Source organism: Stenella coeruleoalba (genome assembly GCF_951394435.1).
Source record: "Stenella coeruleoalba genome assembly, chromosome: 19".
Lineage (NCBI taxonomy): Eukaryota > Metazoa > Chordata > Mammalia > Artiodactyla > Delphinidae > Stenella > Stenella coeruleoalba.
Window position 1 is genome coordinate 7,619,329 of NC_137165.1, and position 16,000 is coordinate 7,635,328.

At 46.3% G+C, this 16,000-nt stretch overlaps 1 protein-coding gene across 1 annotated transcript in view; it reads right to left on the minus strand.

The window, feature by feature from the left end:
* Positions 1 to 16,000, minus strand: part of GLP2R (glucagon like peptide 2 receptor) — a gene marked incomplete at its 5' end in the record, with an annotated part of 48,844 nt that overhangs the window by 19,400 nt on the left and 13,444 nt on the right. Inside the window, 5 exon segments of the mRNA XM_079905691.1 lie at positions 3,492 to 3,561; positions 6,736 to 6,796; positions 7,841 to 8,000; positions 10,628 to 10,781; positions 12,738 to 12,844. Coding sequence (XP_079761817.1) covers positions 3,492 to 3,561; positions 6,736 to 6,796; positions 7,841 to 8,000; positions 10,628 to 10,781; positions 12,738 to 12,844 — 552 coding nt within the window.

Genomic DNA, 16,000 nt, shown 5'->3' on the forward strand with positions numbered 1-16,000 from the left:
GTAGGTCTCGTGTACCCCTAACTCCTCCATCTTCCCCCCAAGCCCCTCCTCCCCTGGCCCGCTATATAGACAAAAATGCCTATATTAGAGCTACTCCTTTGGGTTAAAACCCTCCGTCCCCAAAAGCCCTGCTGAAGGGCACATGCACTTAGCCTTAATAAGGGTTCAGTCTGCAAGGAAGAAGAGCTCACCAGGCAATGTAGGGCCGTCAGGTGGGCATCCCAGGCAGAGAGGCAGCGTGTGCAAAGGCACGGGAGGCATGAACATCAGCATGGATTCGGGGGAACTGTGCATTTCTCCATATAAATGGAGCACAGGGTGCTTGTGGTTGGATGGGAATGACAATACGTACCATGTGAAGGAGTTTGGAACCACGCCCAAGGGCAGTAATGAGCCATTAAAAAGTCACACGTAGAAGAGAAACAGCCAAACATAGCTCGAGAAAGACCACTCCGGGTGCCATACAGAGGATGCATCGCCAGGGGCAGGAATGAGCAAGGGAGGCCAAATGGGAGGCTTTTGCAAAGGTCTGCATGACAAACCCCAAGGGGCTGAAGAAGAACAATGACAATGGATTGAGGAGAAGGAGAAAGCCTGGAGGGACCTTCAGAGGAAGAACTGACAGGACTTGAAGTCTGGCTGGAGGCTGTAGTGAGGCAGGAGATAGAAGCTAGGAGGCGCCCAGGTTTCCGGCTTGGGTGCCTGGTAGGTGGATGGTGGTGTCGTTCACCGTGGGGTGAACAGGAGGAAGAGGGATTGTGGATGGGAGGACAAGGAACCACCCTGAGCTAAGGTGATTCTGGCCATTTCTGTGGAGCTGGCCACGACTGGGAAGGTCCTTTCATCCAAGAGGAAAAGACAGAGCACATTCTCTAGTCCTGGCAGGAGAAAAGGTGGCTCTAGGAACTAAGAAGCACCTGGAGAAACCAGCACACAGGTCAGCCAGCCATGGACAACCAAGCAGCGAGGTCCAGAGCAATTGTTCCAGCCCTGGCCACGGATTAGAATCATTGCCCAGGTACCACCTCCAGAATTTCGGATGAAATCCTCTGGGGTATGAGCCACCACGATGTTTCTAATGCACAGCCAGTTTTGAGAACCGCTGGTGTGTGGGCACAGAGCTTCATAAACATTATTGTGCACCCAGTGCCCAGGAATCCTGTTACAATGAAGATTCTGATTCTGCAGCTCCAGGGTGGGGCCTGGGAACCTGAATTCGGAACAAGCACTCAGGAGACCGCACCTGAGCTTCTCCTTAGAATCCCTAAGCCACATCTGAGATCAATGAAACACAACTCTCATGCAAGAAGAACTTTTCAAGATACCCAGGTGATCCCAAGAGCAACCAAGATGGAGAACCAGTGACGTAGCCTCTGGAAGACCGCACGCAGGGCAAGCACCAGGGATCCAGCTGGAGCGAGTCTGAACTCCATCCTAGGGAAGGCCATCCTGCTTCATTCTGCCTGGTGCATGAGAACCTTCCAGTGCCCGGGAGTGTGGGTCACAAGCATTTACTGAGTAAGTTTCTGCAGAGCCTGCCGTATGCTTGGGCTGGCCGCCAGGACGCATAAAACACGGGGCTTATAGTGACAGCACACAGGCTTTAGACAAACACTTGCAATAAAACATTGCTGGGGCCATAGCAGAAGTTGGTACGGGATCTGGGAAGGACACAGAGGAGTGTGTGACCATCTCTACTTTGTGGGGTGGGTGTCCAGGTAGAGTGGCCAGGTGGATGAGATGGCGGAGGGAGGCGGTTCCAACCTGAGGAGGGGCCAAAGCAAGGTACTAACGCGTGAGAAGCCCACAGTCCTCCAGGCATGGGGGCTGGAGGCAATAAGTATCTGGGGGCAGCTGCGCGATGCTGTGGTTACAAGTGCCGGTGTCACCCGATCAGACCGCGGTCTGACCCCCACTGAGTAACTCTGTGACAGTGTTCAGCATCGTCACCAATAAAAGCAACATAATAGTAGCGCCTACCTCATGGGTTTGTTGGGAAGATGAAATGAGTTAATACGCACGGAGCGCTCACAAGAGCAGGCGTGTACGAGGCACTCAATAAATGTCAGCCGGCTGTAGCGGAGGTGGTCAGCCAGGAGCTGCGGCTGGGACCGCAGCGGGGCAGTGCGGCTGGAGAGGAGAGGATGTGGGGAAGGGAGGGATATGGGGTGGGTGAGGCAGGGCTGGAGGCCGCGCTGGGAGTGGGCGTGGTCAGAGGTCATTTTGAGCATCCGCTCTCAGCGGCGTGTGGAAGGACCGGAGGGGACATCCCCAGTAGCACCCAGGCCACCGCTTAGAGCATCTCCACGCTCTTGGTTTTCCTGCCCTTTCTACGAACATCTTCCCCTCCCAGGCACACTCAACGCTCTGGTATGGGCGGAGAGTGCCCTTCAATTATTGACAAATATTGACATTCTTCTCTAAAAATAAGCCTTTTTGCTTTCACGAAACCACAAATGCCAGGTTATTTCCATAAAATGGCAAAAACGGAATGCCCGGCAACCCCTTGGAGAGGAGAGTGGGCGGTGCCTGGCTGGTGGGCGCCCAGGGCTGCTGGCCCTGCGTCCAGGCAGGAAGACCTCCCGCCTCCTCTGGGATCTTTTTTTTTTGCGGTACGCGGGCCTCTCACTATCGTGGCCTCTCCCGTTGCGGAGCACAGGCTCCGGACGCGCAGGTTCAGCGGCCATGGGTCACGGGCCCAGCCGCTCCGCGGCACGTGGGATCTTCCCGGACCGGGACACGAACCCATGTCCCCTGCATCGGCAGGCGGACTCTCAACCACTGCGCCCCCAGGGAAGCCCTCCTCTGGGACCTTGTTGCTCATCCTTCCAACTGTCTGCTATCTCCCTGCCCCTCCCCCGAACTTCTTTGGCAGATGTCTTCCTCACATGCTACGAGCTAAAGGAGCTTTAGGACTCCGGCTTGAGCAGTCTCTCTGCACCCCCCAAATTCTGGGCCTTAAGGAATAAAGGGCCTTCTTCCACAAGGTCTCAGAGTGGCATCATCTCCTGACTCGAACCCCCATCACAGCTTTGGGGTAATAGCGACTGCATGCTTTCCTCCTCTAAAAGACGCTTCCTTAGTCTCCCCTCCCTCCTGCTGATGGTGGTAAGTCCAAGCCCATAGCTTTGCTGTCCCCGGGCTCGTCCACGCCCGAAGGTTCCTGCATCCCCAGGCTTTGTGCACATCACAGCCGGCTGACATGAGGTCACTGAGCTGATTACGGGTTTCTCTCCATAGTTCGAAAACCCAGAGAGTAGGAGGCTTAGAGTGTAAGCCTGGGTTTAGGTACTGAACCAGAACAAGGAGAAGTTTCTCACTTGCTTCTTCTCATTCAACAGATCTTACTCACAGCTCAGCGTCTCCATCTCAAGGGATCTGGCCCAGGTTCATTCTGAACCAGAGAATCTGGCGGGTGGCAGGGTAGGGGCCCGGGTCCTCCACAGCGGCTGAGTTCAGAGAGGAGAAAGGGCGGGTGGGACGGTCCTCACCGTTACACAAAGCAGCATGGGTCCCCGAATGATCCACCAGACATTCTTATTCCTGTTGGTTCCCCAGCACCTACGGCAAAGAGCGAGCAGTAAGAGAAGACTTACGTCCGAAACAAGGCTGAAGGTAAAGGGCCTGCACCCTCGGAAGAAGCAGGCTCACACTCAAGACTCACTTGGGATGGGCGAGGGAGGGCCCAAACCCCTTCCTATTAGGTTGATACTGTGGACTTTTTTTTTTTTTAACCAGGAAAGTGGTCTTCATGCTAACAGCTTGGTGTGTAGCCTTCCACATTTTTCTCCGTGTTCGTACAAACACGAATTCTTAATTCTACAGGCGCACCTCATTTTACTGTGCTTCACTTTATTGCATTTCGCAGATATTGCGTTTTTTGCAAATTGAAGGTTTGTGCAACCCTGCGTCGGGCAAGTCTGTAGGCGCGATCTTCCAACGGCATTTGCTCACTTCGTGTCTCTGTGTCACGTTTTGGTAATTCTTGCAATATTTTAAAGCTTTTCATTGTTACTATAATTGTTATGGCGATCTGTGATCAGCGATCTTTGATGTTACGGTGGTAATTGTTTTGGGGTGCCGTGATCTGTGCCCATATGAGATGGTGAACTTAATACATGTGTGTGTTCTGACTGCACCACCAACCGGCTGTTCCCCTATCTCTGTCCCTCTCCTCAGGCCTCCCTAATTCCCCGAGACACAGAAATATTGAAATTAGGCCAATTAGTAACCCTACAAAGGCCTCTAAGTGTTCAAGTGAAAGGAAGAGTGACACACATCCCTCATTTTAAATCAAATGTTAGAAATGATTAAGCTTAGCGAGGAAGGCATGTCGAAAGCCGAGATTGGCTGAAAGCTACGGTCCTTGCACCAAACAGTTCTTGAATATTTTTAGCTCACTGCTGGGAGCAACTGCTCAGAAAAAAAAAGATTCCTTTCAAAAATATGACTGCTCATTGACAATGCACTGGTGACCCAAGAGCTCTGATGGAGACGGACAATGAAATTAACGTTGTTTTCATGCCTGCTAACACAACATTCATTCTGTAGCCCAGGGATCAAGGAGTAATTGTTACTTTCAAGTCTTACTATCTAACAAATACATTTTGTAAGGCTATAGCTGCCTTAGTTGCTGACTCCTCTGATGGATCTAGGTAAAGTAAGTTGAAAACCTTCAGGAAAAGATTCACCATTCTAGACGCTATTGAGAACACACATGATTCGTGGGAAGAGGTCAAAAAGAAACATGAACAGGACTGTGGAAGAAGTTGATTCCAACCCTGATGGATGACCTTGAGGGGTTCAAGACTTCAATGGATGAACTAACTGCAAATGTGGTGGGAATAGCAAGAGAGCTAGAATTAGAAGTGGATCCTGAAGGTGTGACTGAATTGCTGCCATCTCATCATAAAACTAAACCGATGAGGAGTTTTGCTTCTTATGGATGGAGCAAAGGAAGTGGTTTTTTGAGATGGAATCTACTCCTGGTGAAGATGTTGTGAAGATTGTTGGAAAGACAACAAAGGATTTAGAAGATTACATAAAATAAGTTGATAAAGCAGCAGCAGGGTTTGAAAGGATTGACTCCAATCTTGAAAGAAGTTCTTCTGTGGATAAGATGCTATCATAGAGCGTGCATGCTACAGAGAAATCGTTCATAAAAGGAAAAACAGATGTGGCAAACGTCATCATTTTGTCCTATTTTAAGAAACTGCTACAGACACTCCAACCTACAGCAACCACCACTCTGGTCAGTCAGCAGCCATCCAGACCCTCCACCAGCAGAAAGATTATGACTCACTGAAGCCTCAGATGATGGTTAGCATTTTTTTAGCAATAAAGTTTTTTTCTTTGCTGTTAAAATTATGATAATTTTATATTTATCAATTTGAAAATTCATCCAAAATGACAAATTCTTAAAAAAATGCAACCTAACAAGACTAACCCAAGAAAGAAAACATGTCTAAAAAACCTATATCTACTCCAAAAGTTGTTTGTATAATTAAGTACCTTTACAGAAAATGATTTCCAGGGATACATGGCTTTCCAAGTAAATCCTTCCAAATATTTAGGGAAGAAATAATGGTAATCTTACATAAAAATCTTCCAGGAAACAGAAAAGTATATATTGCTCAAAATATTTATAAGGCCAACATAAGCTTCAGATCAAAACTAAAAAGAATATGACAAGAATAGAGTCACAGGCCAGTTTCTCTTTTGAACATGCATGCAAAATGTGTAAACAGAAGCACAAACTGTATCCACGGTATGTAAAACAATCGTATATCACAATCGAAGTAGCTTTATTCTAGTAATGCAAGGTTGTTTTAATGTTCAAACGTGAAACTGATCCCAGGAATGAATTAGAGTGGGAAAAAAAGTCATTTAAAACAGAAGTCTTGGGAATTGCCTGGTGTAGCAATAAAGTATTTTTAATCGAGATTTTTTTTTTTAAGACATAATGCTACTGCACACTCAATAGTATACAGTAGCCCATGGATCAAGGAGTAATTGCTACTTTCAAGTCTTACTATTTAACAAGTACACATTATAGTGTAAACATAGCTTTCATACGTACTGGGAAACCAAAACATTCACGTGACTCGCTTTATTGAGATATTCACTTGATTGTGGTGGCCTGAACTGAACCCACAATATCTCCAAGGTATGTCTGTGTAGGGGATTTTTGGTGGTAACTATTTGGAGGGAAAAAAATGGAATCACTGACACACATTATTCAGCAGCAAGGTTAACGACACGCTGTTGAGGTTTAGTCCCTAAAAACCGAAAGGTACAGAACTAACTTGTTTTTTCAGTAGCTTTACAGTAGTCCACTATATAGGTATGCCACAATTTGTGTGATGATTCCCCTATTGATGGATGTTCAGGGTTTTTTTTGTTTGATTGGTTTTGCCTTTTTTCCCCCACTGTGAATGCAATAAGCATCCTTGTACCTATATTTGTATATACCCAGGGGTCGCTGCTAACCTGAGCAGCCAATTTTTGTACTAATTTGTGCTAATTTTGTGCTTATCTGCATGTGTAACTAAATTAATAGACTAATTTCTACAAGAAAGGTACTTGATTCTTTTATCTACATACTTAAGTGTATCCTGGATGGCCAAAATGGAAGGGAGTGGATATTCTCTTTGGGAAAATAGTATATTTCCTTACATTGGGGCCTATCTGGGAACGGCTAGCTCACGGAAATGTAAAAAGAGGTGAATTACCTACCCTGTGTTCTCCAGCTGAGCGCGGGCGATGCTCCAGGGTACAACGAAGAGCACCGGGAAAGCTGGGAGAAAACACGGAAATGGAGTCAAGGGCTGGCTGACCAAACTTGCCTACTGCCTACACTACCCCGATGGGCCAAGCACAACTGGTTGAAACTTATACAAACCCAAACCTCATAGAACTGTGGACTGTGACAGCTGGAGAGGCCTACAGGGGCACAGGGCCATTGACTGTTTGAGAAACCAGGAAGCAGAGAGGAGGACAGATTTGCCACATGTCACAGAGCAGCTTAGAGTAAATCCAAAGACAACTATCAAACCTCCTGAATCACCGGCCAAAGTTATGCCCTCTGAACGCCGCAGCCTCAACGTCCCCAAGGGTTTGTGGCAACAGGGGTTCCAGACCTCATCTTGGAGACTTAGTTGGCACATGGACTGAATGTTTGTATCCCCTCCAAATTCATATGTTGAAGCCCTAACCCCCAACGTGATGACATTGGGAGACGAGACCTTTGGAGGTAATCAGGTTTAGATGAGGTGTGTGTAGTAGGGGTGGTCATCGTGATAGGATTAGTGTCCATATAAGAGGAGACCAGAGAGCTCTCTTTCTCTCTCTCTCGCTCTCTCTCCCCCCACCGTGATGTGAGGCTACAGCAAGAAGACAGCTGTCTGCAAGCCAGGAAGAGGACCTTCATCAGGACTCAACCATCCTGGCACTGTGATCTCACAGTTCCCAGCCTCCAGAAATAAATATCTGTGTTTCAAGCCACAGAGACTATGGTATTTTGTTATGGCAGCCCTAGTAGATGAATACAGCTGGGGACAGGGTAGGAGGAATGTCATCTGATTCTACCAAAACCTTCGCAAGTTTCGAATGTGTGCATTGGGTCTACAGCACTTATGTCTACATGCATGTACACATGTGCATGGGAGTGCGTGCACACTCACACACACACACCCCTCTTTTCAGAGTCTCTTGTGATTGAGAGGTTATCTGTCCCAGAAACCTCGCTCCAGTTGGCCCCTAACTCCAACCAAAAGCTCTATTGGGCTCCCACGTTCTGATAGGTCCCCAGGAGAAGAGGCTGGGGGTTCAGGTCACTCACCCCAACCCACCAGCAGGTATCTGGGCCACAGCCTTCTTTCCGAAAGCACTATGGGCTCCAGGAGCGTGTGGAGGTAAAGGCCTTCAACCAGCAGCCATGAGTAATTGGCACCCACGAAGTAGTGCAGGAGAACCTGGGCCGAGCGGCAGGAAGTGGACACCTGCAGAGGACAGAGCACATGGGGGTGAGTCCAGGCTCCCTCAGCATCTCGACCCCACCAGGGTGGAGAAGCGCCTCCACATGCACAGCCCCTCCCTCTGAGCTCCCCTCTCTCCCAAACCCTTGCTGACCATCTCAGAGAGGTTGGCAATAATATAAAAATATGGGGGCTTCATGTAGGTTTTAAAGCCGAGCTTCTTGACATCCAAGATATTTTTAGACAAAGACAAGTAGAATTCATCATCAGCAATTTCCATAAAGAAAGCACTGAAAAAACTTTTTAAACGTTAAAAAAAGAGTGAAGTAAGTCAGAAAGAGAAAAACAAATACATATGTATGGAATCTAAGAAAAAAAAAGAAAGGTCATGAAGTACCTAGGGGTAAGACGGGAATAAAGACACAGACTTACTAGAGCATGGACTTGAGGACATGGGGAGCAGGAAGGGTAAGCTGGGATGTCGTGAGAGAGTGGCATGGACATATAGACACTACCAAACGTAAAATAGATAGCTAGTGGGAAGCAGCCGCATAGCACAGGGAGATCAGCTCGGTGCTTTGTGACCACCTAGAGGGGTGGGATAGGGCGGGTGGGAGGCAGACGCAAGAGGGAGGGGATATGGGGATATGTGTATACGTATAGCTGATTCACTTTGTTATAAAGAAGAAACGAACACACCATTGTAAAGCAATTATACTCCAATAAAGATGTTAAAAAAAAAAGTTTAAAAAGAAGGCACTGAAAGATATGTCTTCTGATCTCAGTTCAATTAAGCAAGGTATCAATAATTTAAAAATCTTCATATGACTAGAAATGAGGACATAGACTTCTAAATAATTCATGAATCAAAGAAGAAATGATAATAGAAATTAGAAATTATTCCTGAACTGAATGTATGGAGAATACTGCATATCAAAACTTGGGGCAGGCAGCTAGGATGAATTTTACAACTAGAATGAAATTTACCAACTCAAGTGCATTTATTAAGAAAGAAAAAGGCTGAAAGTGACTTACCTTAAATATGTCAAAAATGTTAGAAAAAGAACAGCAAAATAAAGCCAAAGAAAGTACGTGGGAGGAAATAATAAAGATAATAGCAGAAATCAATGAAATAGAGGACATAAAATAAAGAGAATCAACAATGCCAAAAGTTCGTTCTTTGAAAAGTCCAGTAAAATTGAGAAACTTTAGCAAGGATTATCAAGGGGGCAGAAAAGCGAGTGAGGGTACAAATGATCAGTATCAGGAATGAAAAAAGGAATACCACGATAGATGTAACAGACCTTAAAAAGATCTTAAGGGAATATAGACAATATGTCAATAAATTTGAAAAGCTAAATGAAGTAGACAAATTCCTAGAGAAACACATTACTCCAGCTGACACCAGAAGAAACAGAAAATCTGGATGTAATAGTCCTAATTAATCCATAATTAAAAGCCTTGCAATAAAGAAAACTCTGGGCCCAAATGGCTTCACTAGGGTCATCTACCAAACATTTAAGGAAGAAATAATACCGATCTTTTTTTTCTTTTTTCTTTTTTTTTTTTTTTTTCCCGCTGCGTAGTACAGGCTCCGGACTCGCAGGCTCAGCGGCCATGGCTCACGGGCCCAGCCGCTCCGCGGCATGTGGGATCTTCCCGGACCGGGGCACGAACCCGTGTCCCCGGCATCGGCAGGCGGACTCTCAACTGCTGCGCCACCAGGGAAGCCCAATACCGATCTTAAACAAATTCTTCCAGAGAAGTGAGAAAGAGATCATTTGTCTTGAGAAGTCAGCAGAAACTTTATGCTGATAAAGGCAGTACAAACATACCTCGTGTATTGTACTCTGCCTTACTGGGCTGCTCAGATACTGTGTTTTTTACAAACTGAAGGTTTGTGGCAACCCCATGTTGTCAGATGATGGTTAGCATTTTTTAGCAATGAAGTATTTTTAAATTAAGGGATGTGCATTATGTTTTTAGACACAACGCTATTGCACACTTAACAGACTATAGTATAGTGTACGCATAACTTTTATATGCACTGGGAAACCGAAACATTCATGTAAGTTGCCTTATTGCGATATTTGCTTCACTATAGTGGTCCGGAACCAAACCACAGTATCTGCAGGGTATGCCTGTACAAGAAAAGAAAATGACTCCTGAACGTAGATGAGGAACTGCTGAACAAAACACAGTGTTAAGCAAACAGTCCAGCAGGAGGGGAGAGAGATTACTATATGAGGACCTAGCTGGATTTCTTCCAGGAGTGCAAGGTAGTTTGAGAGGTTACTGCATTCATTATTAACAGGATAAAGGAAAAACCATCTCAACAGATGTAGAAAAGCTTTACTGCCGTGAAACACAGTAATAATTTTAAAAGGTTGATCTGGTCCATTTCTTTTGTCTACAGGTGAAGAGATTTTCCACCCATTGGGTATAAAGCAGCCCCTCGGTGACATTTGCAGCTACTGATTTCCTTTACCTGCCCCATTCTCGGGAGGTTGAATTTTTTTTAAGTTAGGTGATGCATCTCTAACCAGAGAGACTGACACCGCTTTCTCTCTCTCTTCTCCTGCCCAGCCTCACCTTCTTGCAGTTCCAGTATTGATCCACCAGGTCGAGGCCAACAGTAAGGAAAGACATACCTCTGACACGTAGGACATCCACTGTTTCTCACTGTCGGGCCTCTTAGAGTAAGAGTTGTAGAAGATGACGTCTTTCACCAGCACAGCCAGGGCTCTCAGGATGAAAGAGGCAAACAAGTTCATGTGGATATAGTTGCGTGTGCAGTGGAGTTTTCTGTGCAAGGAGAAAACCGAGTGTCTTCCCTCAGAAAAGAACGGCTCAGACCGACAGGTGTGTGCCTGAAACCTGCGTATCTGCCACTGAAGGGCACAGGTTCCGAGTGTAGTCTCCAGAGCCGGATAGCTGGCTTAAAGGATCTTTCCTCTCTGTGCCTCATTTTCCTCATGTGTAAGATGGAGAAAATCACAGCTATCATCTATAGAATGCTCAACATGCCAGGCTATGTTCCAAGCTACTTGCCTGTGGGTACTTACGGGTATCCTTACTCCTCACAGCTCCCGACATTACAAACGGGGGAACTGAGGCAGAAAGCTTAAGTCCAAAGTCCCAGAGCAGTAAGTGGCAGAGCTGAGATTTAGACCCAGAAACTCTGAGGTCAGTATATGGCTCTCGAGACTCTACTCCCTGTAAGAACAAGGGCACTCACCACAAAGGGCTACAGGAGGATTCAACCAGTTAATGGGTGAAGTGTGCTCACACAGTACCTGGCACTTAGCTCTCATGACCTCCCTCACCCAGCTGGAGCCTCCTGTGCCGGCTGATGTAAAACTCCGCATCCTCGGTCTCTCTGGCGAAAGGACCCTCCTCCAGCACTGTGCTCTCACAGCCCTGCCTATGCCCCTGTGCAGCCTATGTCCGTCCAGTCCTGCCTTGCTTAGAGCTATCATTACTTTTTTAGTTTCCAAAAAGATCTGAGCAGGTCCTTGTGTTTTACTATCTATGCATCCCCAAAGCCAGAGACAAAATGGACACGTGGTCAACCCAGGCTCTGCTAAAGTTACTTCCTCCAGGGCCAGGAAGTTATTTTCTCCTGGCCTGGTTCTGGGACTTTGGGAAGGTGAGTGGAGGAGGTCACAGATAGCAGTGGGCACAGGCCGTGGAATTCTCTCCCCTTGTTCAGTAATTGTTCTCCCAGTGGGGTAACTGGTCATGACTCCGCTCTCTGCTCTAGGGCCTCAAGAGCATCATGGGATTGAGGGGTCAGGTGGGGCCAGCCCTGGGCCTCGCAGAGCCCAGGTGGGAGCTGCTCTGGAATTAGCATCCAGGTCTCCAGGGTCCCCATCCAGGCCTCCGCATCTGCGTGGAACTCTCATTCTGCCACATTACACTCCGTTATGTTCCTGAACGGACCAGGACCAGGAGACGGCCTTGGAGGGCTCCCTAGGGGGTCTATAAATATCTCACTTGGGCCGTTTCTAAAAACGTGATTTAGTAAAATGCCTTCAGGTGTTGGATTCTGAAACACAGTAGAAGGGAGTGAAAATGCTCAGGCTCTGGACCGCCCGGTTGCGATCCTGGCTCCGTCACCTGCCAGCGGTGTGATGGTAGGCGAGTGACGTCATCTCTCCATATTGCAGTTAACTCGCTTATCAAATGGGGTAATAATAAGGCTAATCTCCTAGGATTAGAATTCATCTTAATTCTGATTAGAAAGAGACTTAAATGACTTAATGCACGTCACGTGCTTAGAACAATGCCTGGCACCAATGAAGCTCTCCAATGATTGACGGCTAATTGGAGTCCGAGGGCCCCGGATTAAAAGCCCAGCTCTCCCGCTCACTACTTTGGTTTTTAATCTCGTCCATAAAAATAATGCATCTGGTAGAGTTGTGGTGGGAAGGGGCTGTGGTAGTAATGGGTGTAACTAGAAATTTAGACCAGGGCTGGGCAGAGGTCATCTAATCCAAGAGGCAAAAGCAGTTAGGAGTCCCAGATTCCAGTCCTAGCTGTGCTTTGCGACCTGGCGTGACTCAGTGTCTTTCTCTGGACCTCTGAGATCCCTTTCCTTTGCCTACAAAATGGGATGGATGGACTGGAGACTCTCTCGGATCCCGTCCAGCTCTGAGGAGCCCTGAAATCATCCAGCCTAGTCTCCTGCCTTCTAAAGGGAGCCAACGAGCACATGCCTGGGTACCTGTCTGCACACGGGACAGCAGAAGTTCCACTCACCGCAGAAACAAGAGGAGGGTGAGAGCCAGGAAGAGGGAGACGATGGAGAGGGAGTAGCCCACAGTGTACAACAGCTGCAAGGTCGACAGCAAGGCGCGGTGTTCCACCTGAACGCAGAGAAAGAGCAGGTGTGACCGCCAAGCCAGGCAGCTACGGTGTCCAGACCCCTCTCCATGCCCCGAACCCTAGCAGACCTGTTTATACCACAGCTCTCTGGCACATCTCAGAGTTCGAGGAACCTTCATGAGTGAAGAGCCCACTGGGGGTCTCACCTCCATGGCTGGTCCCACTGCCCAGCAGTGATGCACTGAGATTCACGATATCATAAGAGCATTGTGCCCAGGACAAGAGGACATCTTGGGAATGAGGACAGGTTCTTTGCCCCCAAGCGTGCTGTCCCTAGGGCATCGGGGTCCCTGTCTCTGGAAGACAGGGCCGGGTTTCCATCTGGATGTGTCTCCTTCCTAAAGTAACTTTTCACAGATGATCTCTTTAACAAAGACCCACTTAAACACTGGAATATTTTCCCTGAGTCCCAGGATACCCTGATTGCGAACAGAGGTTAGTTTACTGGCAATTCTGTTATTAAGTGTGATTTTCCAAAGGAAATCCCATCTTCTCACTCAATCCACTGTGCATATAGCCATCAAGATTATGTTTCTGAATAAATTTTTGCACAAGAACCCACAGTAAATACGTATTACCTGCTAGGTTATGCCTAAACTTCTCTGCATAACTCTTTCATCAGCTTTACTGAAGTATAATTGGGGGACAATAAGCTGCACATATTTAAAGTATAAACCTTGGTGAATTTGGACAGGAATATATCTGTGATTTCATCACCACATTCAAGATCATGAACATTGCCATCACCTCCCGAAAGTTTCCTTGTGATCGTTCGTAATTCACCCCCTCTCACGATCCCTTGCCTTTAGAGGGTAGTTTGCATTTTCTAAAATGTTATATAAATGGAATCTTATAAGTATTCTATTTTTTGTCAGGCTTATTTCCCTCAGAATAATTATTTAGAGATTCATCCATGTCATAGCACGTACCAATAGTTCATTCCTTGGCTATTATCAAAAAGGCAAGAAATAACAAGTGTTGGTGAGAATGTGGAGAAAAGCAAGCCCTCCTACACTGTCGATGGGAATGCAAACTGGTGCAGCCACTACGGAAAACAGTATGGAGATTCCTTCCAAAAATTAAGACTAGAGCTACCATTTGATCCAGCTATCCCACTTCTTGATATTTATCCAAAGAATACAAAAACACTAATTCAAAAAGATACATACACTCTTATGTTCATTACTTACAACAGCCAAGATATGGAAACACCCTAAGTGCCCAGCAACAGTTGAGTGGCTAAAGAAGGTATGGTAAATATATACAAGGATACTACTCGGCCATAAAGAAGATGAAATCTTGCCATTTGCAAAAACATGGAGGAACCTTGAGGGTATTATGGTGAGTGAAATAAGTCAGACAGAGACAGACAAATACTGTAGGATTTCACTCATACGTGGAATATAAAAAAATGAACAAAAACAAAAAACAAAATAAATGATCAAACCAAACAAAAAGAAACACGTATATACAGAGTAGTGGTTACCAGAGGGGGAGGGGCGGGGGTGGTGAAAAGAGTAAAGGGGATCAACTATATGGCAGCGGATGGAAAGTAAGTTTTTGGTAGTGAGCACTCTGTAGGGTATACAGAAGTAGCAATAGAATGTTGTCTACATGAAACTTAAATAATGTTGTAGACCAATATTAACTCAATAAAGAGTAAATCTAAAATTTTTAAAAATTTAATAGTTTGGGGCTTCCCTGGTGGTACAGTGGTTGACAGTCCGCCTGCCAATGCAGGGGACATGGGTTCGTGCCCCGGGCTGGGGGGATCCCGCATGCCGCAGAGCGGCTGGGCCCGTGAGCCATGGCCACTGAGCCTGCACGTCCGGAGCCTGTACTCCGCAACGGGAGAGGCCGCAACAGTGAGAGGCCCGCGTACTAAAAAAAAAAAAAAAAAAAAAATTAATAGTTTACTCCTTTTTTATTGCTGAGTAGTATTCCATTGTGAATACACCGCAATTTATTTACGCACTCACCCACTGATGGACATTTGGACTGTTTTCAGAGTTTGGCTCTCACACATAAAGTTGCTCTGAGAATTTCTGTACAAGTTTTTATGTGGACGTGGGTTTTCACTTCTCTCAGATAAATAGCTAGAAATAGAATGACGCGGTAGCATGGTGTACGTTTTAACTTCTCAAGAAACTGCTAAACTGTTTTCTAAATAAGTTGTATCAACTGACATTCCCACCAGAGGGCCAGCTGCTTGAGGGTCTACGACCATTTCCTACAATCAGTCTTTTAAATTTTAATCATTCTAATGGGTGTGTAGCAGTATCTTATGGCGGCTTTATTTGCACTTCTCTGATGATTAATGATTTGAGAATCACTCCGCGTGCTTATTTGCCGTCTGTACATTTTGTTTAGTACAGTATCTGTTCAAATATTCGGCCGTCTTTATTTTTTTTTTGCGGTACGCGGGCCTCTCACTGTTGCGGCCTCTCCCGTTGTGGAGCACAGGCTCCGGACGCGCAGGCTCAGCGGCCATGGCTCGCGGGCCCAGCCGCTCCGCGGCATGTGGGATCCTCCCGGACCGGGGCACGAACCCGCGTCCCCTGCATCGGCAGGCGGACTCTCAACCACTGCGCCACCAGGGAAGCCCTTGGCCGTCTTTTAAATTGGATTGTTGGTCTTAATTTTGAATTGTAAATCTTCTTTATATATTCTAGATATAAATCTGTTAGATACATGTTTTGCCAGTATTTTCTCTCATTTTGTGGCTTGCCTTTTAATTTTTTTAACAGTGCCTTTAAAAGAGCATAAGTTTTTAATTTTGATAAAGTCCAATTTATCAACTTTTTCTTTTACAGTCATTTCCCATTATCTGCGGTTTTGCTCTCTGTGGTTTCAGTTACCTGCTGTCAACCTTCGATCCAAAAATATTAAAGGGAAAATTTCAAAAATGAACAATTCATGAATTTTAAATTGTGCGCCATCCTGAGTAGCGTGGTGAAATCTCACACCGCCCTGCTCTGTCCTTCCTGAGCCACGAATCATCCCTCTGTCCAGCATATCCTGCCCGTTAGTCACTTAGTACCCCTCTTGGTTATTAGCTAGACTTTCTTGGTATAGCAGTGCTTGTGTTCAAGTGACCCTTATTTTACTTAATAATGGCCCCAAAGAGTAGTGATGCT